At 46.2% G+C, this 25,690-nt stretch overlaps 1 protein-coding gene across 1 annotated transcript in view; it reads left to right on the top strand.

The window, feature by feature from the left end:
- The first annotated feature begins 1,003 nt into the window (after window positions 1-1,003).
- The window catches only part of dnah9l (dynein, axonemal, heavy polypeptide 9 like), an 85,546-nt gene continuing 60,859 nt past the window's right edge, over window positions 1,004-25,690 (top strand). Inside the window, exons 1-28 of the mRNA XM_046357725.1 lie at window positions 1,004-1,165; window positions 1,275-1,465; window positions 1,705-1,900; window positions 1,984-2,083; window positions 2,179-2,390; window positions 2,463-2,696; window positions 2,802-2,978; window positions 3,068-3,184; window positions 4,513-4,650; window positions 4,808-4,932; window positions 5,012-5,207; window positions 5,735-5,839; window positions 6,050-6,241; window positions 6,540-6,740; window positions 6,974-7,309; window positions 7,526-7,659; window positions 7,751-7,871; window positions 13,733-13,902; window positions 14,442-14,664; window positions 14,789-14,905; window positions 15,196-15,282; window positions 15,477-15,635; window positions 15,727-15,810; window positions 16,150-16,308; window positions 16,524-16,769; window positions 17,062-17,286; window positions 18,375-18,466; window positions 18,683-18,809. Coding sequence (XP_046213681.1) covers window positions 1,004-1,165; window positions 1,275-1,465; window positions 1,705-1,900; window positions 1,984-2,083; window positions 2,179-2,390; window positions 2,463-2,696; window positions 2,802-2,978; window positions 3,068-3,184; window positions 4,513-4,650; window positions 4,808-4,932; window positions 5,012-5,207; window positions 5,735-5,839; window positions 6,050-6,241; window positions 6,540-6,740; window positions 6,974-7,309; window positions 7,526-7,659; window positions 7,751-7,871; window positions 13,733-13,902; window positions 14,442-14,664; window positions 14,789-14,905; window positions 15,196-15,282; window positions 15,477-15,635; window positions 15,727-15,810; window positions 16,150-16,308; window positions 16,524-16,769; window positions 17,062-17,286; window positions 18,375-18,466; window positions 18,683-18,809 — 4,626 coding nt within the window. The remainder of the gene's footprint in view (window positions 1,166-1,274; window positions 1,466-1,704; window positions 1,901-1,983; window positions 2,084-2,178; window positions 2,391-2,462; window positions 2,697-2,801; window positions 2,979-3,067; window positions 3,185-4,512; window positions 4,651-4,807; window positions 4,933-5,011; window positions 5,208-5,734; window positions 5,840-6,049; window positions 6,242-6,539; window positions 6,741-6,973; window positions 7,310-7,525; window positions 7,660-7,750; window positions 7,872-13,732; window positions 13,903-14,441; window positions 14,665-14,788; window positions 14,906-15,195; window positions 15,283-15,476; window positions 15,636-15,726; window positions 15,811-16,149; window positions 16,309-16,523; window positions 16,770-17,061; window positions 17,287-18,374; window positions 18,467-18,682; window positions 18,810-25,690) is intronic.

Raw genomic sequence — 25,690 nt, 5'->3', positions numbered from 1 at the left:
AGGGATGTTCTGAGAACGTTGTACTCTGGTTCCTAGGAGGTTTTATTAACGAAAATTGTAGGATATTTGGAGATTTTTTAATAACTTTCAATAACACTGCTAGCTTATTTTAGGTTAAAAAAATTACTCCAAGCACACATGGAAATTCATATCCTTAGGCATTTTTCATGCAAACACATTTATCGTGACATGGCATCAGTGGGTTTTGAACCTATAATGTTCTGTTCTTTATTCATGTCCCTAGTCCAGTGCACCATCAGGACTGAGCAAGTGTGACATGTTTTTTTACTCATGCAAAGCTGTTCATTTTAGTCTATTCAAACAGACCCCATTTCAAAGGAAACAAGCACTCATTAAGTTCAGGTGTGACCAAATACTGGGCGCTGCCTACACACCTGAACACACTGAACAAGAAAGAGGACGTTTTGTTGATTTTGAGAACGGAATGTAAATGTTTTTAAATGACATTTTTAGAACGTTCTCAGAAGGTTTCTTGTGGTTTTAAGGGAAAATAGTTCCCTAACATTCTTGGAACAATTGAGAACATTACTTTAAATAGAACAATGAGGAAAACCTGTTGGAAACCTTATGCTGAAGTTCTAAAATTCCTACAGAATAACTTTCTTAGTGTTCTCTGAACTACAGTATTTGAGAATATTCCCAATGTCAAACCGGTGGAGAACGTTCCTAGAACATGTTAGGAGACATTCTGTTAAAGTAATGAAATACAAAGGAAATAATGTGTATTTTTTTGTTTGTTGCCAAGATCCTTAAATATGCTCAGAATGTTCCAAAGCCAAGCTATCCTGCACCATTCCCTGAAAGTTGTTGGAAGGTCGTATGCAAAATAACCATAGGATAACCACGCTGTAACCAAGCTCTAAACATTTTTTTTTAAAGCAAATGGTTCTCAGAACGTTCTGTAGTAGGTGGGAAGTACCTTGTTGAAATACGGTTTGACTTATTTCTAGTGCTTTCAATACAAATAGAAAGCATTTCCACTATGTTTACATCTTTAAAGACGTCAGCCCCCTGGAAGACCAAGCTGATGTGCGTGCTGAAGAAGGGGGTCCTGAGGATCACCGTGCAGGGCTTCAGGACTCAGCTGTGGCTGGGGGAGGTCTCTGGACACCCCATGGAGCACATGCCGCTCCTCATCTCCGAGGTGAGTAAAAGGGGAGAGGTGTTTGTTTGGGGTTGGGGGGTGAGAGGGTATGTGTAGACGTGCTGATACCCGTTCTTTATATCTAACTCTGAATTACCATGGGGGTAAGGTTCTGGTGTCAGTGTTATCTAACTCTCTGAACCACGGCGGTTGGCCTCGGGTGGTGTCTGAGGACATACACAGACACCTGGAGCAGCTGAGGAGCAAGGTGGTCACTCTGAGAGGCAGGGCAGAGGGACGCACCCTGCTGCCCCTACCACTGTGTGTGGAGAGATCTCAGCCACAGGACATATTGCTCAGGTCAGTTGTGTGTGTGTGTGTGTGTGTGTGTGTGTGTGTGTGTGTGTGTGTGTGTGTGTGTGTGTGTGTGTGTGTGTGTGTGTGTGTGTGTGTGTGTGTGTGTGTGTGTGTGTGTGTGTGTGTGTGTGTGTGTGTGTGTGTGTGTGTGTGTGTGTGTGTGGGGTGGAGCTGTGTGTGTGTGTGTGCGCGTGTGTGCATATGCGTGTGTGAGTGCGTGACTTCTCTCTCTCTCCCCCTAGCTCTAATGGCTGGCCGATAGACCGGGCTCTGCTGTATTCCATAGAGACCCTGGTAATCCAGTGGTCCGGTCAGGTCTGGACTGTCCTGAAGAGGGATTCCAGCATGGTGCTCCAGCAGGGGGACCACCCGGGCCCCAGTGCGGAGCTCCACTTCTGGGCCTGTCAGAGAGGCAACCTGCTAGGCATCCATTCACAGGTAGGCTGGAGTAGAGTCAGGTCAGTGTGTGTGCTTGTGTTTGCTCAGAGTTAAAAAAAAAAAAAAAATCTATGTTCTCTCAGATCATGAACCCTAAGGTGGAGCAGATCATGGAGATTCTGAGGAGGATCAAGAGCAGTTACTACGCCTCCTTCCACGACATCTGCCTCAAAGTCAACCAGGGTAGTGCGAGAGGCCTTGTTCCCATCACAAGCACCATCCTTCAAGTATCTCCTTTCCCTTGAATCATCTCCGACCCCAATGTTTCTCTCTCACAGCGGTTTCAGAGGCTGAGGATATAGACCTCTACCTGAGGCCACTGAGGAGACTGATCAGTTGTCTGGAGGAGGGGAGTTTCAACAAGCTAGAGATGCTGTTACCTCCTCTCTTCCACACGCTGTGTCTCATCTGGAGTCGCTCCCAATACTACTGCCGCCCTCCACGCATGGTGCTCCTACTGCAGGAGTTCTGCAATTTACTCATCGAGAAGGTGGGTGTGTGGTGTGCGTGCGTGTTGTGTGTGTGTGTGTTACGTATAACGCCTCTCTGTTCGGATCTCCAGGCGTTTGCGTATCTGATCCCAGAGGAGCTGTTTAAGATGGAACTGGAAGAAGGAGTGGAGAGGGTGCAGGTGACCATCGGTGTCCTACGGAGCTTCAAGCGCCTGTTCCACACACACCGCCAGCGCATCCCTCAGTACTACCGCAGCGGGGAGACTGTCAGACAATGGGACTTCCCTTCCACACTGGTCTTCCACAGGGCTGACCACATACTGGACCGGCTGCTCATGATCGAGGTGTGTGTCCGGCACGAGTTTGCGTGTGGCTCCGGGCACAGGTAGTGAGTGTACTATATAGGGATCCATCCATCCATCTATGCTTTTCATGCGTCTATCTACCAGGAGCTGTTTGCGTCTGCACTGGTCTTCCTGAAGCTGGAGAAGGTTGAGCTGGGAGGGTCGAGGGGGAAGATCCTCAGTGAGATGGTGTTCAGTATGAACGAGGAGTTCCACGACAGCTGGAGAACTCTGAGGGAGAGCAAACACGACCCACTGGACTACACTAAAAAGGTGAAGCTGGTGACACTTCTGTTCAAACTTTTACAAATGCTTTATTTGACCATTGTCAAATGGCCACGAATATGACGTTTGTTTGCTGGTGTGTTTAGGACTTCCTAGTGGACTACAGGCGTTTCATGGAGCAGAACAGAGACTTTGACCAGAGGCTGGGGACCGTTCTCAACCTGGCCTTCCAACACTCTAAAGGCCTGGAGTCTGCATTCAAGGTGAGACATACCTGAGAAGAACCCTACCTTTACCCTAACCATAACCCTGAATCTTTACGCTAACCCTAACCATAGCCTTGACCCTTTACCCTAACCATAGCCCTGAATCTTTACCCTAACCCTAACCATAGTCCTGAATCTTTACCCTAATCCTAACCATAGCCCTGAATCTTTACCCTAAACATAGCCCTGAATCTTTACCCTAACCCTAACCCCAAATCTTTACCCTAAACATAGCCCTGAATCTTTACCCTAACCCTAACCATAGCCCTGAATCTTTACCCTAACCCTAACCCAGAATCTTTACCCTAAACATAGCCCTGAATCTTTACCCTAACCCTAACCCCGAATCTTTACCCTAAACATAGCCCTGAATCTTTACCCTAACCCTAACCATAGCCCTGAATATTTACCCTAACCCTAACCATAGCCCTGAATCTTTACCCTAAACATAGACCCCTCTGACTCTGACCATAGCCCTGACCCTTTACCCTAAACAGAGACACCCCTGACCCTAACCATAGCCCTGACCCTTTACCCTAAACAAAGACCCCCCTGACCCTAACCATAGCCCTGACCCTTTACCCTAAACATAGCCCTGACCCTTTACCCTAAACAAAGACCCCCCTTAACCCTAACCATAGCCATGACCCTTTACCCTAAACATAGCCCCTCAAACCCGAACCATAGCCCTGACCCTTTACCCTAAACATAGCCCTGAACCTTTACCCTAAACATAGCCCTGACCCTTTACCCTAAATATAGCCCTGACCCTTTACCCTAAACATAGCCCATCAATCCCTAACCATAACCCTGACCCTTTACCCTAAACATAGCCCATCAAACCTGAACCATTGCCCTGACCCTTTACCTTAAACATAGCCCATCAAACCTGAACCATTGCCCTGACCCTTTACCCTAAACATAGCCCAACAAACCATAGCCCTGACCCTTTACCCTAAACATATCCCCTCAAACCCTAACCCTAACCATAACCCTGACCCTTTACCCTAAACATAGCCCATCAAACCTGAACCATTGCCCTGACCCTTTACCTTAAACATAGCCCATCAAACCTGAACCATTGCCCTGACCCTTTACCCTAAACATAGCCCAACAAACCATAGCCCTGACCCTTTACCCTAAACATATCCCCTCAAACCCTAACCCTAACCATAGCCCTGACTCTTTACCCTAAACAAAGCCCTGACCCTTTACCCTAAACATAGCCCATCAAACCCTAACCATAGCCCTGACTCAGTGGTTTTTGTTTGTTTGTGTGATTGTAAGAGCATAGTTTTCTACTCTCTGTGCCTATGCTCCTCCAGCTCCTCCAGATCTTTGGCACCCTCTTAGAGAGACCCAGGATCAACCAGCTGTTCTCCCCAAACTACAGCACCCTGCTGGGCATGTTCAACACTGAGATAGACCACTGCCAGATCATACTGGACCAGCAGAGAGAGCGGGTGAGAGACCAGGGAGGGAGGGAGAGTGGTGGAGGGAGGGGGAGAGGAGAGAGGGAGGGAGGGAGGGAGAGAATGAGAGGAGAGAGAGGGAGTGAGAGGTTTTGAGAGTTTGTGGGTCTCTTCAGTCACACAGAGGTTTATTGTGGTTGTGTTCCAGTTGCGGTCGGGCTGTGTGGTCCTGAGTAAGAACATGCCACCGGTCGCTGGCAACCTGAAGTGGTCGCAGGAGCTACGAGACCGCATCCTGACTAACCGCAGCAACCTCAACCATCTCATACGCATGTAGGTCTGGTCTACACACATATACACACACACTCGTTCTCTCTCTCATCCCGCCTCCCCCTCTGTCTTTGTGTCCCAGGCCACTGGGTTCTGCTGAGGCGGAGCAGGTTCTCCAGAAGTGTGAGAGGGTTCTAGAGGTTCTAGACCAGCACGATGAGGAGCTGTTCTCCGTGTGGACGGAGGGGTTGGAGGAACTGTGCAACACACACCTCCAGGAACCACTACTCACCTTGGATCAAGAGACAGGGCTGTTCCAGGTCAACTTCAGCCCTGCAGTAAGGTTCCCTAACCCCCTGACCCTTACCCTGTGGTAGGACCTCTAGACCCTAACCCCTGACCCCTGACCCTAACTCCCAACCATGAACCCTAATTGTAACCTCTAGCTGTAAACCTCTATCCCTTGATCACTAACCTCCATCTATAATCATAACCCTAACCTTAACCACATTTCACAACTCCCAAGCCCAAGTACTACTGCTTTCAGAGTAATGCTCTAGTCCAGGGGTAGACAACCATAGGCAACTGTAGGCCACCGATTTTTGTCAGAGCAGATGTTCGGGTGGCCGGAACGTAATTATAATAAATTGTACACTGCAAATTGACCGTGACGAAGCCTGAAAATAGATTTTATTTGAAAATAACAATAATTTCATACCTTGAATTACATTGAGAGGTGATCACTTCTCTTTTTTTAATTTGTGGGAATACTTGGGAACAGATTTCTTAAATTGAACACATTTTTAGCTGAATTCCTGTTGATTTTACAGTCTGTTTCGACTGTACCTGACTCCTTCTCTTCTAGCTGACCTCAGTGCTGAGGGAGGTGAAGTATCTGAGCATGTTGAAGAACCACAGCATCCCTAAAGCTGCTCTACACCTCTACTCCAAACGAGAGACACTCTATATGGTGGGTCTGTCTCCTAAACACACACACACACACACACACACACACACACACACACACACACACACACACACACACACACACACACACACACACACACACACACACACACACACACACACACACACACACACACACACACACACACACACACACACACACACTGTGTTGTGTTAGTGTACTGTGATGTTGTACTGTATGTGTTTATTGCAGTACACCCAGACCTTGGCCCTGATAACCCAGTGGTACAATCGGCTGCACAGCACCATCCTGGCTGTGGAGCTGGGATTGGTTAAGGAGGAGATGGGCGGGACAAGACGGCAGCTGAAGCCCGCTCTCCAAGAACTGACCTGGAGTAGGGATGACCTGTTGGACTACGTCCAGGCCACACGAGACCTGGTGCAGGTAACACACACACACACACACCCATTTCTCTATCTCTCCTCCCACTCTCCTCTCCTCACTGTCCAGGATGTGTCCAGCAGGGTCCAGTCTAGTAAGGATAACGTTGAGGGTTTCCAATCTCTATTTCTCCTCTTCATCCCTCTATCACTCCTCTCTTCATCCATTTATCCCTCTCATCTTCATCTCTCTCTCCTCCCTTCATCCATCTATCCTTCCCTTCTTCATCCATTTCTCCCTTTCCTTCCTTCGTCCATCTCTCCTCCCTTCATCCCTCTCTCCTCACCTCCCTTCCATATAGGACGTGTCCAGTAGAGTCCAGTCCAGCAAGGCTAATGTTGAGGCCATTCAGGCTCTGATGGGGAAGTTCAGTCACCAGGCCTTCATCACCAGGAAGACCAGGGGTTCTACCCTCCTCATCCTCACTGACATGGAGGAGAGCATCAGCAAACAGTACACACTCATCACCAACACAGGGGAGCAGATACACACACTGCTAAAGGTATACACACACCGAAGATACACACACACTGTACACATGTATAATCGTATAGAGACACAGACAAGTACACAAGAACACAACATCGCATGACATCCCTCTATCTCCCCCTCCTCCCTCTATCTGTCTCTCTGTCTCTCTCACTCCCTCTATCTTTCTCTCTCTCTCTCTCTCTCTCTCTCTCTCTCTCTCTCTCTCTCTCTCTCTCTCTCTCTCTCTCTCTCTCCCTCTCTCAGGAGAACCTTGCTCTGTTAGGAGTGTCAGCCCCAGACTGTGCCGAGTGGAGGTCCTACACTGACTATGTTGACCGCATGGTTTTAGCAGGGTTCTCCAGTGCGGTACGCTGTTCCCTACAATACCTGATCGAGAACACTGACCCCGCCCTTCGCATCGCACCGCTCTTCGAGGTCCAGCTGGTCCTCGACGCCAACGAGATGACCTTTGAACCCTCGCTGGACATCAGTCACCAGGGAAACTTCTATGACATCATCGACAAGATGGTGGGCGATATCACTAAGATGGCATCGTTCATACCTCGCGTGGCCAAGCATAAACAGATGGACAACTATCAGGTAGAATAGATCACACACACACACACACACACACACACACACACACACACACACACACACACACACACACACACACACACACACACACACACACACACACACACACACACACACACACACACACACACACACACACACACACACACACACACAATATCCAAATAATTTGATTAGCCTTTGAACCTTTCTCTTTTGGCCTTTGACTTCTCCCTCCAGTCTGACATAGACAGGATGGCCGACCTTTCAGAGCTGGGCCAGGTCATCAGAGGCCGTGCCCGATCGACCATTTCTAAGGTCAGAGAGTACCAGGTGTCATTTTCCAGCTACCGCTACCTTTGGACAGATGACAGGTGAGTGTGTGAATAAATGTTGTGATCAAATGTGTGTCCTTCACATTGAAGCTTATTGTGGATCCTAATAAAGTATTTGGAATGTGTGCAGGTCAGAGTTCATGAGACAGTTCCTGCTGTATGGTCATGTCCTGAGCACAGAGGAGGCTGAGCTCTACGCAGACTATGAACTGGCCAAGAACCCACCCACACTGGACAACTTTAAAGAACAGGTAAGAGGCAGCCCCAGAGAGCTACACTGCTTTTAAGGGTTCCTCTTAATTAGCAGTAGGGGAGAGTGGGATAAGCCATTCTTTTACATTCAGCATCACTCCATCAAGGGAAATGTAGTATTATTTTTATCAAAGACATCAACATATATTTCAGGATGTTGTGTATCCTTGGAAATAATCAGAATTCATGTAAACCTGACAGTTTTGAAAACATAGCTTGTCCAAAAAAAAAAAAAAAGTGGTATTTTGGCACAACTTACATAGGTTATAGGGTAAGTTGAGGCGAGGGACAGGGTAAGTTGAGGCGGGGGACAGGGTAAGTTGAGGCGAGGGACAGGGTAAGTTGAGGCGGGGGACAGGGTAGGTTGAGGCGGGGGACAGGGTAGGTTGAGGCGGGGGACAGGGTTGGTTGAGGCGGGGGACAGGGTTGGTTGAGGCGGGGGCAGGGTTGGTTGAGGCGAGGGACAGGGTAAGTTGAGGCGAGGGACAGGGTAAGTTGAGGCGAGGGACAGGGTAAGTTGAGGCGAGGGACAGGGTAAGTTGAGGCGGGGGACAGGGTAGGTTGAGGCGGGGGACAGGGTAGGTTGAGGCGGGGGACAGGGTAAGTTGAGGCGGGGGACAGGGTAGGTTGAGGCGGGGGACCGGGTAGGTTGAGGCGGGGGACAGGGTAGGTTGAGGCGGGGGACAGGGTAGGTTGAGGCGGGGGACAGGGTAGGTTGAGGCGGGGGACAGGGGGGTTGAGGCGGGGGACAGGGTAGGTTGAGGCGGGGGACAGGGTAGGTTGAGGCGGGTGACAAGGTAGGTTGAGGCGGGGGACAGGGTAGGTTGAGGCGGGGGACAGGGTAGGTTGAGGCGAGGGACAGGGTAAGTTGAGGCGGGGGACAGGGTAAGTTGAGGCGGGGGACAGGGTAAGTTGAGGCGGGGGACAGGGTAAGTTGAGGCGAGGGACAGGGTAAGTTGAGGCGAGGGACAGGGTAAGTTGAAACACCTACACATTTATATACTGAATTAAATATTACCACTACCTTTTTAAAACCGTTACGAGGTTTCCATCCAACCTTTTTATGCGAGTAAAATTCATGCTCTACGCAGACTATGAACTGGCCAAGAACCCACCCACACTGGACAACTTTAAAGAACAGGTAAGAGGCAGCCCCAGAGAGCTACACTGCTTTTAAGGGTTCCTCTTAATTAGCAGTAGGGGAGAGTGGGATAAGCCATTCTTTTACATTCAGCATCACTCCATCAAGGGAAATGTAGTATTATTTTTATCAAAGACATCAACATATATTTCAGGATGTTGTGTATCCTTGGAAATAATCAGAATTCATGTAAACCTGACAGTTTTGAAAACATAGCTTGTCCAAAAATAAGTGGTATTTTGGCACAACTTACATAGGTTATAGGGTAAGTTGAGGCGAGGGACAGGGTAAGTTGAGGCGGGGGACAGGGTAAGTTGAGGCGAGGGACAGGGTAAGTTGAGGCGGGGGACAGGGTAAGTTGAGGTGGGGGACAGGGTTGGTTGAGGCGGGGGACAGGGTTGGTTGAGGCGAGGGACAGGGTAAGTTGAGGCGAGGGACAGGGTAAGTTGAGGCGAGGGACAGGGTAAGTTGAGGCGAGGGACAGGGTAAGTTGAGGCGAGGGACAGGGTAAGTTGAGGCGAGGGACAGGGTAAGTTGAGGCGGGGACAGGGTAGGTTGAGGCGGGGGACAGGGTAGGTTGAGGCGGGGGACAGGGTAGGTTGAGGCGGAGGACAGGGTAGGTTGCGGGGGCAGGGTAGGGGGGACAGGGTAGGTTGAGGCGGGGGACAGGGTAGGTTGAGGCGGGGGACAGGGTAAGTTGAGGCGGGGGACAGGGTAAGTTGAGGCGGGGGACAGGGTAAGTTGAGGCGAGGGACAGGGTAAGTTGAAACACCTACACATTTCTATACTGAATTAAATATTACCACTACCTTTTTAAAACCGTTACGAGGTTTCCATCCAACCTTTTTATGCGAGTAAAGTTCATGTTAGATCAAAAATGTCATGACCAGCATGATGGAAACAGCTAAACTTCCCCAATCTTGACCAAACAAAAATATTCTAGACAATGCGGGATCTTTTTGTTCCAGTAAAATGTATTATGCAAGAAAAGCCAGAGGAAACACTTTAATGCGCAAATATTATCGAAGTGAACTTGGACATGACGATATGTTGTGTGGTTCTTCTACTACGACTCGGGAAAGCATACAGTTCATTAGGCCACAGATGAAATAAGTTATGGTGAACTTCAGAGTTTGGTGAATGTGCACGGTGATGAGCTTGATGTTCCTTTCCGATAAATGTAGGGATCTTTGCTCATGACGTGATGATTGATGCTTGGCTGCCATTTGACAAGTAAAAATAATCTTGCTCTTTTGTCCATAATATTCTCATAATTTAGGCTATACCCGCCCTGTAACTGCAAACTGTTGGCTAGAGTGCACGTGGGAATTTAACCGTAAAAGGGATTGTTATGTTTATTACGTCATCACACACATCCACAAGTCAATTTGATGGAAACATCTCTGGTGGGAAAATGCATATAGTTTTTATGCAGATTTTTTAATATTCCCATGAAAATCTGTCGCCAATTGGATGGAAACCTAGCTTGTCTATCTTTATTTCCCAAACACAATTTTTGGTCTTTTAATCGTTTTAAAAGCCTATTTTAACACAGACTTAACATCTATTCAAACACTGTACTTTTTAAAAACACTTTTAACATAGGCCAGGCCCTGTTGTTACCTCACATACCAGCAATAATGCCTTTCATTACACTTGGGAAGAAAACCCTTCAATTTGTTCAACTTGGCATTTACTCAACCATTGGCTCAACCTTTGGCTGAATTTAGCCCGTGGCCATTGGTTCAGCTCACCCAAGTCAAACACGTTGGCTATATTAGCCCATAGCTACAAGGATGCACTTTCATGCTAGGTTTAGGACCTCATATTGACGTTTATAGAGACCCCAACTGAGGTATATACCAATAGAACAATCTTACAATGATCTACTTTGGTTTAGATACTAGCATCAAGAAACCTCTAACACAATAAAAAAAATATATATATTTTTTATTTTAACCTAACCTAACTTTTAACCTAACTTACTTACCACTTCCCTTACAGACTCCATGAAATGATTACCTCTTACTAAATATTTGGTAATATGATTTTGTGTATGGTTTCCTAGAAACAAGGATGGATCAACTTATGCCACTATCCCCATACTCTACTTTCTTCTAGATCCATACATGTAATTGATTCTGTTCTAGATCAGTCTGTTTGCGTCTCTGTATGTGCGGGTCAGTAAGCTGGAGGACAGGAGAGTGCACTGTGTTCTAGATCAATCAGTGGGTGTGGTTCTATGTTCTAGATCAGTCTCTTTGAGTCTCTGTACGTGCAGGTTAGTAAGCTGGAGGACAGTAGAGTGCTCTGTGTTCTAGATAAGTATGTTTGTGTCTCTGTACGTGTGAGTCAATAAGCTGGAGGACAGTAGAGTGCTCTGTGTTTTAGATCAGCCTGTTTGAGTCTATGTTTGGTTCTGTTCTACAGTGCATTAAGAAAGAATTCAGACCCCTTGACTTTTTCCACATTTTGTTACTTTACAGCCTTATTCTAAAATTGTTTTTTTTTTATGATCTCAACAATCTACACACAATATCCCATAATGAAAAAGCTAAAACAGAGTTTTAGACATTTTTGCAAATGTATAATATATATATTTTTTAACATATTTTCACAACTATTCAGACCCTTTGCTATGAGACTTGAAATTGACCTCAGGTGCACCCTGTTTACATCTACAAGTTGATTGGAGTTAGCCAAAAAGCACCTAAAGGACTCTCAGACCATGAGAAACAAGATTCTCTGGTCTAATGAGACCAAGATTGAACTCTTTGGCCTGAATGCCAAGCATCACGCCTGGAGGAAACCTGGCACCATCCCTACGGTGAAGCATGGTGGTGGCAGTATCATGCTGTGGGGTTGTTTTTCAGGGACTGGGAGACTAGTCAGGATCAAGGGAAAGATGAACTGAGCAAAGTACAGAGAGATCCTTGATGAAAACTTGCCCCAGAGCGCATAGGACCTCAGACTGGGGCGAATGTTCCCCTTCCAACAGGACAACAACCCTAAGCACACAGCCAAGGTACAAGTCTCTGAATGTCCTTGAGTGGCCCAGCCAGAGCCCGGACTTGAACCCAATCAAACATCTCTGGAGAGACCTGAAAATAGCTGTGCAGCGATGCTCCCCATCAAACCTGACAGAGCTTGAGAGGATCTGCAGAGATGAATGCGAGAAACTCCCCAAATAAAGGTGTGCCAAGCTTGTAGCGTCATACCCAAGAAGACTCAAGGCTGTAATAGCTGCCAAAGGTGCTTCAACAAAGTACTGAGTAAACGGTCTGAATACTTATGTAAATGTAATATTTCCGTTTTTATTACATTTGATACATTTGCAAAAATGTCTAAATAACTGTTTTTGCTTTGCCATTATTGTGTGCAGATTGATGAGGGGGGAAACAATTTAATCAATTTTATACGTTACGTAACAAAATGTGGAAAAAGTCAAGGGGGTCTGAATACTTTCCGAATGCACTGTAGATCAGCGTGTTTGAACCTTTGTTTGATTCTGTGTTTTAGATCAGCCTGTGAAATGACCGTGATTTGGGGGATTTTCATGAAATGTAATCCATAGAAGAGTCCTTTGGAGAAAGGATTGTTGACATATGTATATTTGACATTTGTATCTAAAAGCAGAATTGAGAAATAATTGACATTTTGACACTTACCCAGCCCTCCATTAATAAGACTCATTGGTGTTTCATCTGTAGGAGCTACATATCAAACATTGATGTCATGACTATTTCAACATGAATTTATGAATATTGAGAAATATTAACATGAATATTTTAAATATGTCATTTTTGATTTGGCTAATGTTATACATACATGTTATACATACATGCATGTTATACATATTATAATGAGCATACAAAAGTGCCAGGGTGCGGTATCTGCTACTTTTAGAATCATGATACAATTTGTAAGCATTACCAACAGTGAATGTGAAAATGGATTCAAAATAGTTGCCCTCTGCTGGTGATTTGTGGTTCTGACTAGCGGGATTACAGCTACGACCAGAAGGGACTTTTTTTTCCGTAGCAGGTTAGTAGAATTTATGCAGCAGGTTAGGATAATTAACGCGGTATGTTAGGAGACAGGTTACGGTTAAGAAAAGGATTAGGGTTTGCTAAAATACTCTCCTAACCTGTTACGAAAAGTAACTTCCAGTTGTATCTGTGCTCCCTCTAGTCATAAATGTGATTTGCAGGATGTGGAATGATCCAAGTAAAAAGAGGGCAGTGATTGGTTGCATGATCTACTATGCCAATTTCTGTATAAAATGGGCCATAACTTTAAAACTAGCAGAGATCCCACTCTGGGACTTTGATTTACCCGTAGAGTATATGTTAAATAATATATTGAATTTAAAAAAAAATATGTAGATATTTTGTATTCATAAATTCATGTTTTAAAAAGAAAATTTAAATCAAGGCGTCAAAGCCTCATATGATACCAGTTTTTGCTTTGTAGAATCTACAGATGAAACATCATGGAGTCTTAATTAAAGGAGGCCTGGGTAAGGCCAAAATGTCCGAAATATGCCCACTTCGATGAATTATTTCTCAATTATGCTTTTAGATACATATGTCAACAATCCTTGTGCCAATTCTATGGATAATATTTCATGAAAATAACATTTCCCCCAAAGCAGTATTTTTTTTGTCTGGGTTTTTTGAGGAATCACTGTTTGAGTCTGTTTGGTACTTTCTGTTCTAGATCAGCCTGTTTGAGTCTCTATACGTGCGGGTCAGTAAGCTGGAAGACAGGAGAGTGTTCTGTGGCTGGCTGCAGCTGGACATCAAGCCCTTCAAACTGGCCCTGATGAACATCATCAAGAGGTGGAGCTGGATGTTCAAAGAGCACCTACTCAACCATGTCAATCAGAGGTGACACACACACACACACAGATCAATGCATATACACACACACACACACACACACACACACACACACACACACACACACACACACACACACACACACACACACACACACACACACACACACACACACACACACACACACACACACACACACACACACACACACACAGATCAATGCATATACACACACACTCATCACACACACACACACACACACACACACACACACAGATCAATGCATATACACACACACTCATCAATGCATATACACACACACACACACACACACACACACACACACACACACACACACACACACACACACACACACACACACACACACACACACACACACACACACACACACACACACACACACACACACACACACACACACACAGAGATGTGATGTGCACTCAATTAAACACACACACATAAATCTAAACAGACACACAAACATCTATCTATTTACTGTGTCTCCCTCTTCTAATACACTGCATATCCCCTTTTCAACGTTCTCTCTCCATCTCTCTCTCCCCCAGTGTGAGCGACCTGACGTTGTTTGTCCAGAACACATCTTGTGGTCTGTCTAATAAGGTCTCAGACGGGGACTACGCTGGTCTGGTGGACATTATGGGTCATCTGATGGCCATACGGGACAGACAGATCAGTGCTGATCAACACTTCAAACCACTCAAGTCCACCACTGATCTACTCAAGACCTATGGACAGCAGCTACCTGGAAGTGTCTATACACAGCTGGAGGTAGACTACACACACACACACACGCACACACACACACACACACGCAAATGGAGGTACACACATCCCACCCAATGATCATCCTATGATGCCTATGATACCTTATCATGCCTTATAACCTGTGTAGGAGCTGCCTGAGAAGTGGAAGAGTCTGAAAAAGGTCGCATTTACAGTGAAACACGAGGTGGCCCCACTGCAGTCCAACGAGGTCTCCGTCATACGTAGGAAGTGTGTCCGCTTTGAGGTGAGGCGGGCGCGTGTGTGTGGGTGTCCAGTGTGAGGTTGTGTGTGTGATGGGTGTAGTGTATCAGACACACATGATACCATCACGGAGGACCCTTGCAGAGAGCTTAGCATATGCTGTGCAAACTGATCCGTCTGCTTTTCTGAATTATAGATGTGATATAAACCTACCCGACTCTCACCCGACCTGACCCCCACTTCTATGCATCTAGCTAAATGTACTGCACATTGTAGCCTAGTCTAGCTATACTGTATGTTTGAAGAATTCTATGTACGTATATCGTCTTACAGATCAAGCAGCATGAGTTCAGGGAGCAGTTTCGCTCGGAGGTCATCTTCAGAATAGACGTGGAGGAGCCTTATAAGCTGATTGACAAGGTTAACATCTCACATTCACGTAGTAGGAGGCTGAAGGAGGCAGGGGTTGAGGGGATTATGGGAGATGTAGTTCATTGAGTGGGGAAAAGGCAGCCATTTCTTTACTTAGTCTACTAATATGCGAGGGCTGTTTGATATAGCTAGGTATGCACAAGAGTTTTTTAACAACTGTGTATCTTGGCTTGTGTGTGTAGTCTAACCGCGTTGTAGCAGTGTTGGAGGCAGAGATGTGTAAGCTCCAGGACACAGCTGATCTGTTCGAGGTCAGTTTCCCTGACTACAAGCAGCTCCGCCAGTGTCGCTCTGACATCATCCTGGTCAAAGCCGTCTGGGACATGGTCATCTTCGTCAAGGTAAAAACCTCACTCTGAATGTAGCTGAGGTGAATGAGTTGTTTCTGTCTTTCTCCGATTGTCACTGTATTGTATGTGATGTGTAACCCAGACCAGTATAGAGGACTGGACTAAGACCCCGTGGAAAGAGATTAACGTGGAGCAGATGGACATGGAGCTGAGGAGATTTGCTAAGGTGCTACATCCGTCGGCAGGGTAGCCTAGTGGTTAGAGCATTGGACTAGTAACCGAAAGGTTGCAAGTTCAAATCCCCGAGCTGACAAGGTGCAAAATCTGTCGTTCTGCCCCTGAACAGGCAGTATCCCACTGTTCCTAGGCCGTCATTGATAATAAGAATTTGTTCTTAACTGACTTGCCTAGTAAAATAAAGGTAAAAATAAAAAAACATGCACACACACACTTCCATCTGACAGATTTAAGGGAAATATCACGCCTTTATCTGAGTATATTATATTTGTTGTGTGTGTGACTATAATGCCTGTGTACATTGTATATCATGTAAATGTGTGTGTAGGAGATGAAGACCCTGGATAAGGAGGTGCATGTGTGGGATGTGTATCTGGGTCTGGAGTCGACGGTGAAGAACCTGCTGACGTCTCTTAGAGCAGTCAATGAGCTGCAGAACCCTGCCGTCAGAGAGAGACACTGGCAACAACTCATGAACACCACAGGGGTACAACACTCTCTTTCTCGTCATATACTTCCCTCCGATTTGTTATCTCTCTCATGTTGTCCATCTCTTACCATCTAGAGTCGGGGAGAGGTTAATGGCCACTGGTCAGGAACTCTCTCTCTTTTTCTGAACTGCTATCAGCTTTTACCCACCTCTCTCTCTCTCTCTCTCTCTCTCTCTCTCACTGACCTTTGACCTCTCACCTCTGACCCCAGGTGCGGTTTGTGATGTGGGAGGGGACCACTCTGGGAGACCTACTGGAGCTGCAGCTCCACAGAGTGGAGGACGAGGTCAAAAACATAGTGGACAAGGCAGTCAAAGAGATGGCCATAGAGAAGGTGCTAGCTGAGATTACTCAGACGTGGAGTGTGATGGCGTTGTCTTATGAGAAGCACCCCAGTATAGAGACTCCACTGCTCAAGTCGGACGAAAACCTGATTGAGACCCTGGAAGACAACCAGGTGACCTACCACACAATCAGTCTCCTTTTTAGTTCAGTCCCTCTCTCCGCTCACTCAGTTCCACTCCAGGGAACACTCATTGAATTCAGCAACAACAAAAAGAGCAGTGCATGTCCTATTATTGTAGCCCGTTATCTCCTGAAGGGAAGAAAGTAAAACACTTAAGAGCAAAAACAACAGGAGAAAATTCCATAGATGTGAAAGGCCTCAAACTCCTTTGAAACCCATTACTGTCTAACTACAATACTATTTAATTGGCCTAATTCATATTTTCTTACCTGACCCCTCCTAGGTGCAGCTGCAAAACATCCTGATGAGTAAGTATGTGGAGTACTTCCAGGCGGAGGTGAGTGGCTGGCAGAGGAGGCTAATGGTGGCAGACCTGGTCATCTCCGCCTGGATGTCGGTCCAGAGGACCTGGGCCCACCTCAACAGCATCTTCACCAATAGCCACGACATACGCTCTCAACTAGCCCGCGATGCAGAGCGCTTCCAGGGCATACACTCCGACTTCCAGGTAGACATACTGCATAAAACGCACACACTAATCCTTGTGAGTCTGTTGACACACACGTGCGTCAATCTAAGTGACGTGATACAGAAATTCCCATCAAAAATCCCATCGTTTCTTTGTTGTTGTATGGGCTGCGTCTCAATCCACCACGTCCGCTGTACGTCGGCCTTCCGCATCAGCGGTGGAAGGTGGCCGAGGTACAGCGGTGTTTGTCACACCGTGAGACATCCCAAACATTGTTCTTCTAGCGTCCCGAAAAACGTCTGTAGCGTCCGAGCGGTTTGGCCTATTATGACCACTCTATGGAAAGACGAGACTCGCACGAACACTGTGGTGTTCGCCATTTTGCTATATACGACCCCCAGAGGTGTCACAGGACTCGCCTGAAGGTAACTTATACAAGCAAATGGAAGTATGGAAGTCGATTTGTCCCCCTCCCCCCAAAAAATCCTGAGCTTTCTTATATCTTCTAACATTTCAAACTCTTATTCTTTCTGATTTATTTTTTGACTTTTTTTGTGAATGTTTTATTCACTATAGGCTATAGTGTAATAAATGCCAAATTGTATATTTGATCAAATGCATTTTAAATATTTGTTGTATGCCTAAAGGAGTCCTAAAATTCAAACATCAAATATCTAAATGATCCATGGTGTGACCATCTTAAAACAATTCCATATGTTAGCTTAGTACACAGATGGACAACTATCAGGTAGAATAGATCACACACACACACACACACACACACACACACACACACACACACACACACACACACACACACACACACACACACACACACACACACACACACACACACACACACACACACACACACACACACACACACACACACACACACACACACACACACACACACACAGCAACAACAGACGGTCTCAACGAGCGCACAACACAGAGATGTTCCATCAGGCATACACTCTGACTTCCAGGTAACACACGCACACTTCTGCACCCACACACTACCAGAACAAACGTTCCTCAAACACAAATCCACCATTCTGTTGTACAATGGTGACAGTGAATAAGGCTTGTAATGACTTGATTCTGTATGTGATGTGATGAAACAGAACATGATGACAGAGGTTGTCCAGACCCGTAACGTGGTGGAGGTCACCAACCAACCTGGCTTCCTGGAGAAACTAGAAGCTCTGCAGCAAAGGTGTGTGTGTGTGTGTGTGTGTGTGTGTGTGTGTGTGTGTGTGTGTGTGTGTGTGTGTGTGTGTGTGTGTGTGTGTGTGTGTGTGTGTGTGTGTGTGTGTGTGTGTGTGTGTGTGTGTGTGTGTGTGTGTGTGTGTGTGTGTGTGTGCGTGCGTGAATGCAGTTGGATTTGCATGTGTGTGTGTGTCTGTACTAACTCTACTGTCTCTCTCCCCAGGCTGTCAGTGTGTGAGAAGGCCCTGGCTGAGTATCTGGAAACCAAAAGACTGACGTTCCCTCGGTTCTACTTTGTCTCTGCTACAGACCTATTGGAGATCGTCTCCAAGGGAACACAGCCCAAACAGGTGAACATCACTCACCTGATTTTTAAATTGATCACACAGTATACTGCATGAAATACACTAGATGGCCAAAATCATGGGCATTAATATGGAATTGGTCCCCCGCCCTTTGCTGCTATAACAGCCTCCACTCTTCTGGGAAGGCTTTCCACTACTTGTTGGAATATTGCGGCGGGGACTTGCACCCATTCAGCCACAAGAGCGTTAGTAAAGTCGGGCACTGATGCTGGGCGATTAGGCCTGGCTTGCAGTCTGTGTTCCAATTCATCCCAAAGGTATTGGATGGGGTTGAGGTCATGGCTCTATTCAGGCCAGTCAATTTCTTCCACACCAATCTTCTACAAATCATTTCTGTATGGACCTTGTTTTGTGCACGAGGGCATTCTCATGGTGAAACAGGAAAGGGCAATTCCCAAACTGTTGCCACAAAGTTGGAAGCAAAGTTGCAGGCTTGTTTTCGAATTGCTGTGCGTTTTGTTGCCAACCTATTTTGTTACCTGACAACTTTACGGGTTTCACTTTTTAATTACCGTTCATATATTTATTTTTTCCTCGACTTTTCTTTCCTCGACTTTTTCACTCCGGACGCTTTATCTGGACACGATTCGTCAGGACCTCCAACAGCCGAAGCTGAGTAGTAACATTAACATGATGCCTTCTAATTGCAGCCGCTGTGCTCGCCTTACGGCGAGGATAGCTGTACTGCAAGCCCAGCTTCAGACGCAATCGTTAGGCAAGGGTAATTTCAGTGTAGGAAAGGATGAAACAGCGTCTGTGCCACCAGTAAGTATAGATAGTAGTATAAATCCCCTGGCACAGTCCCCGCAGCCGGACAACTTTCTCACGGTTTCTGGAAGGAAATGCTGTAGGAACGCTCAACCGGTGTCGCTCATTCAGCAGACAGAAACTTTCAACCGGTTTTCCCCATTAAGCAGCGGGTCGGTGTCAGAGGCAGAGTCTTCTCTGGTCTCTACTCCTCCCGTTACGGGGTCTGAGACGCCGAAGATTCCCACCATTAGCTCTGACAAATTGAAAACTCTAGTCATTGGCGACTCCATTACCCGCAGTATTAGACTTAAAGCGAATCATCCAGCGATCATACACTGTTTACCCGGGGCAGGGCTACCGACGTTAAGGCTAATCTGAAGATGGTGCTGGCTAAAGCTAAAACTGGCGAGTGTAGAGAGTATAGAGATATTGTTATCCACGTCGGCACCAACGATGTTAGGATGAAACAGTCAGAGATCACCAAGCGCAACATAGCTTCTGCGTGCATATCAGCTAGAAAGATGTGTCGGCATCGAGTAATTGTCTCTGGCCCCCTCCCAGTTAGGGGAGTGATGAGCTCTACAGCAGAGTCTCACAACTCAATCGCTGGTTGAAAACTGTTTTCTGCCCCTCCCAAAAGATAGAATTTGTAGATAATTGGCCCTCTTTCTGGGACTCACCCACAAACAGGACCAAGCCTGACCTGCTGAGGAGTGACGGACTCCATCCTAGCTGGAGGGGTGCTCTCATCTTATCTGCCAACATAGACAGGGCTCTAACTCCTCTAGCTCCACAATGAAATAGGGTGCAGGCCAGGCAGCAGGCTATTAGCCAGCCTGCCAGCATAGTGGAGTCTGCCACTAGCATAGTTAGTGTAGTCAGCTCAGCTATCACCATTGAGACCGTGTCTGTGCCTCGACCTAGGTTGGGCAAAACTAAACATGGCGGTGTTCGCCTTAACAATCTCACTAGGATAATGACCACCTCCATTCCTGTCATTACTGAAAGAGATCATGATATCTCACATCTCAAAATAGGGCTACTTAATGTTAGATCCCTTACTTCAAAGGCAATTATAGTCAATGAACTAATCACTGATCATAATCTTGATGTGATTGGCCTGACTGAAACATGGCTTAAGCCTGATGAATTTACTGTGTTAAATGAGGCCTCACCTCCTGGCTACACTAGTGACCATATCCCCCGTGCATCCCGCAAAGGCGGAGGTGTTGCTAACATTTACGATAGCAAATTTGAATTTACAAAAAAAAAAAATGACGTTTTCGTCTTTTGAGCTTCTAGTCATGAAATCTATGCAGCCTACTCAATCACTTTTTATAGCTACTGTTTACAGGCCTCCTGGGCCAAATACAGCGTTTCTCACTGAGTTCCCTGAATTCCTATCAGACCTTGTAGTCATTGCAGATAATATTCTAATCTTTGGTGACTTTAATATTCACATGGAAAAGTCCACAGACCCACTCCAAAAGGCTTTTGGAGCCATCATCGACTCAGTGGGTTTTGTCCAACATGTCTCTGGACCCACTCACTCTCACAGTCATACGCTGGACCTAGTTTTGTCCCATGGAATAAATGTTGTGGATCTTAATGTTTTTCCTCATAATCCTGGACTATCGGACCACCATTTTATTACGTTTACAATTGCAACAAATAATCTGCTCAGGCCCCAACCAAGGAACATCAAAAGTCGTGCTATACATTCACAGACAACACAAAGATTCCTTGATGCCCTTCCAGACTCCCTCTGCCTACCCAAGGACGCCAGAGGACAAAAATCCGTTAACCACCTAACTGAGGATCTCAATTTAACCTTGCGCAATACCCTAGATGCAGTTGCACCCCTAAAAACTAAAAAAAAATGTCTCAAAAGAAACTAGCTCCCTGGTACACAGAAAATACCCGAGCTCTGAAGCAAGCTTCCAGAAAATTGGAACGGAAATGGCGCCACACCAAACTGGAAGTCTTCCGACTAGCTTGGAAGGACGGTACCGTGCAGTACCGAAGAGCCCTTACTGCTGCTCGATCGTCCTATTTTTCTAACTTAATTGAGGAAAATAAGAACAATCCGAAATTCCTTTTTGATACTGTGGCAAAGCTAACTAAAAAGCAGCATTCCCCAAGAGAGGATGACTTGCACTTTAGCAGTGATAAATTCATGAACTTCTTTGAGGAAAAGATTATGATTATTAGAAAGCAAATTACGGACTCCTCTTTAAACCTGCGTATTCCTCCAAACCTCAGTTGTCCTGAGTCTGCACAACTCTGCCAGGACCTAGGATCAAGAGAGACGCTCAAGTGTTTTAGTACTATATCTCTTGACACAATGATGAAAATAATCATGGCCTCTAAACCTTCAAGCTGTATACTGGACCCTATTCCAACTAAACTACTGAAAGAGCTGCTTCCTGTGCTTGGCCCTCCTATGTTGAACATAATAAACGGCTCTCTATCCACTGGATGTGTACCAAACTCACTAAAAGTGGCAGTAATAAAGCCTCTCTTGAAAAAGCCAAACCTTGACCCAGAAAATATAAAAACTATCGGCCTATATCGAATCTTCCATTCCTCTCAAAGATTTTAGAGAAGGCTGTTGCGCAGCAACTCACTGCCTTCCTGAAGACAAACAATGTATACGAAATGCTTCAGTCTGGTTTTAGACCCCATCATAGCACTGAGACGGCACTTGTGAAGGTGGTAAATGACATTTTGATGGCATCGGACCGAGGCTCTGCATCTGTCCTCGTGCTCCTAGACCTTAGTGCTGCTTTTGATACCATCGATCACCACATTCTTTTGGAGAGATTGGAAACCCAAATTGGTCTACACGGACATGTTCTGGCCTGGTTTAGGTCTTATCTGTCGGAAAGATATCAGTTTGTCTCTGTGAATGGTTTGTCCTCTGACAAATCAACTGTACATTTCGGTGTTCCTCAAGGTTCTGTTTTAGGACCACTATTGTTTTCACTATATATTTTACCTCTTGGGGATGTTATTCGAAAACATAATGTAAACTTTCACTGCTATGCGGATGACACACAGCTGTACATTTCAATGAAACATGGTGAAGCCCCAAAATTGCCCTCGCTAGAAGCATGTGTTTCAGACATAAGGAAGTGGATGGCTGCAAACTTTCTACTATTAAACTCGGACAAAACAGAGATGCTTGTTCTAGGTCCCAAGAAACAAAGAGATCTTCTGTTGAATCTGACAATTAATCTTAATGGTTGTACAGTCGTCTCAAATAAAACTGTGAAGGACCTCGGCGTTACTCTGGACCCTGATCTCTCTTTTGAAGAACATATCAAGACCATTTCGAGGACAGCTTTTTTCCATCTACGTAACATTGCAAAAATCAGAAACTTTCTGTCCAAAAATGATGCAGAAAAATGAATCCATGCTTTTGTCACTTCTAGGTTAGACTACTGCAATGCTCTATTTTCCGGCTACCCGGATAAAGCACTAAATAAACTTCAGTTAGTGCTAAATACGGCTGCTAGAATCCTGACTAGAACCAAAAAATTTGATCATATTACTCCAGTGATAGCCTCTCTACACTGGCTTCCTGTCAAAGCAAGGGCTGATTTCAAGGTTTTACTGCTAACCTACAAAGCATTACATGGGCTTGCTCCTACCTACCTCTCTGATTTGGTCCTGCCGTACATACCTACACGTACGCTACGGTCACAAGACGCAGGCCTCCTAATTGTCCCTAGAATTTCTAAGCAAACAGCTGGAGGCAGGGCTTTCTCCTATAGAGCTCCATTTTTATGGAACGGTCTGCCTACCCATGTCAGAGACGCAAACTCGGTCTCAACCTTTAAGTCTTTACTGAAGACTCATCTCTTCAGTGGGTCATATGATTGAGTGTAGTCTGGCCCAGGAGTGGGAAGGTGAACGGAAAGGCTCTGGAGCAACGAACCGCCCTTGCTGTCTCTGCCTGGCCGGTTCCCCTCTTTTCACTGGGATTCTTTGCCTCTAACCCTGTTACGGGGGCTGAGTCACTGGCTTGCTGGGGCTCTCTCGTGCCGTCCCTGGGGGGGGTGCGTCACCTGGGTGGGTTGATTCACTGTTGTGGTCGGCCTGTCTGGGTCCCCCCTTGGGTTGTACCGTGTCGGAGATCTTTGTGGGCTATACTCGGCCTTGTCTCAGGATGGTAAGTTGGTGGTTGAAGATTTCCCTCTAGTGGTGTGGGGGCTGTGCTTTGGCAAAGTGGGTGGGGTTATATCCTTCCTGTTTGGCCCTGTCCGTGGGTGTCCTCGGATGGAGCCACAGTGTCTCCTGACCCCTCCTGTCTCAGCCTCCAGTATTTATGCTGCAGTAGTTTATGTGTCGGGGGGCTAGGGTCAGTTTGTTTATCTGGAGTACTTCTCCTGTCCTATTCAGGTGTCCTGTGTGAATCTAAGTGTGCGTTCTCTAATTCTCTCCTTCTCTCTTTCTTTCTCTCTCTCGGAGGACCTGAGCCCTAGGACCATGCCCCAGGACTACCTGCAATGATGACTCCTTGCTGTCCCCAGTCCACCTGGCCATGCTGCTGCTCCAGTTTCAACTGGCCTGGGCCCTAGGACCATGTCCCAGGACTACCTGACATGAGGACTCCTTGCTGTCCCCAGTCCACCTGGCCATGCTCCTGCTCCAGTTTCAACTGTTCTGCCTTACTATTATTCAACCATGCTGGTCATTTATGAACATTTGAACATCTTGGCCACGTTCTGTTATAATCTCCACCCGGCACAGGCAGAAGAGGACTGGCCACCCCACATATGCTCTCTCTAATTCTCTCTTTCTTTCTCTCTCTCTCTCGGAGGACCTGAGCCCTAGGACCGTGCCCCAGGACTACCTGACATGATGACTCCTTGCTGTCCCCAGTCCACCTGACTGTGCTGCTGCTCCAGTTTCAACTGTTCTGCCTTATTGTTATTTGACCATGCTGGTCATTTATGAACATTTGAACATCTTGGTCATGTTCTGTTATAATCTCTACCCGGCACACCCAGAAGAGGACTGGCCACCCCACATAGCCCGGTTCCTCTCTAGGTTTCTTCCTAGGTTTTGGCCTTTCTAGGGAGTTTTTCCTAGCCAACGTGCTTTTACACCTGCATTGTTTGCTGTTTGGGGTTTTAGGCTGGGTTTCTGTACAGCACTTTGAGATATCAGCTGATGTACGAAGGGCTATATAAATAAATTTGATTTGATTTGAGTATCATCTATAATGTCATTGTATGCTGTAGCGTTAAGATTTCCCTTCATTGAAACTAAGGGGCCTTGCCCAGACCATGGAAAACAGCCCCCGACCATTAAGATTTAGATGCACTATTGTAAAGTGACTGTTCCACTGGATGTCATAAGGTGAATGCACCAATTTGTAAGTCGCTCTGGATAAGAGCGTCTGCTAAATGACTTAAATGTAAAAAATGTAAATGTATTCATTACAATTGGCACTATGCATTGGGGCAGGTAGTGTTCTACTGGCATCCGCCAAACCCAGATTTGTCCGTCAGACTGCCAGATGAAGCGTTATTCATCACTCCAGAGAACCCGTTTCCACTGCTCCAGAGTCCGAGCGGTTTGGGGAGCTTTACACCACTCCAGCCAACTCTTGGCATTGCTCATGGTGATCTTAGGCTTGTGTGCTTCTGCTCAGCCATGGGAACCTATTTGATGAAGCCCACGACTAACAGTTATTGTGCTGGCGTTGCTTCCAGAGGCCGTTTGGAACTAGGTAGTGAGTGTTGTAACCGAGGACAGACGATTCTCACGTTGCTATGCACTTCAGCACTCCCGTTCTGTGAGCTTGTGTGGCCTATCTCTTCGAGGGCTGAGCTGTTGTTGCTCCTCTACATTTCCACTTCGCAATAACAGCACTTACAGTTGACTGGGACAGCTCTAGCAAGGCCGAAATTTGACAAAATGACTTGAAACGAGGGTATCCTGTGATGGTGCCACGTTGAACGTCACTGAGCTCTTCAGTACGGGCCATTCGATTTCCCTACGGGGGCGGCATGGCGGTGTGCTCGATTGTATACACCTGTCAGCAACGGGTGTGGCTGAAATAACCCAACCCGCTAATTTGAAGGGGTGTCCACACACTTGCTTTT

The sequence above is a fragment of the Oncorhynchus gorbuscha genome, linkage group LG08 (genome assembly GCF_021184085.1).
Source record: "Oncorhynchus gorbuscha isolate QuinsamMale2020 ecotype Even-year linkage group LG08, OgorEven_v1.0, whole genome shotgun sequence".
NCBI lineage: Eukaryota > Metazoa > Chordata > Actinopteri > Salmoniformes > Salmonidae > Oncorhynchus > Oncorhynchus gorbuscha.
This window is presented reverse-complemented; position numbering and strand designations above follow the sequence as displayed.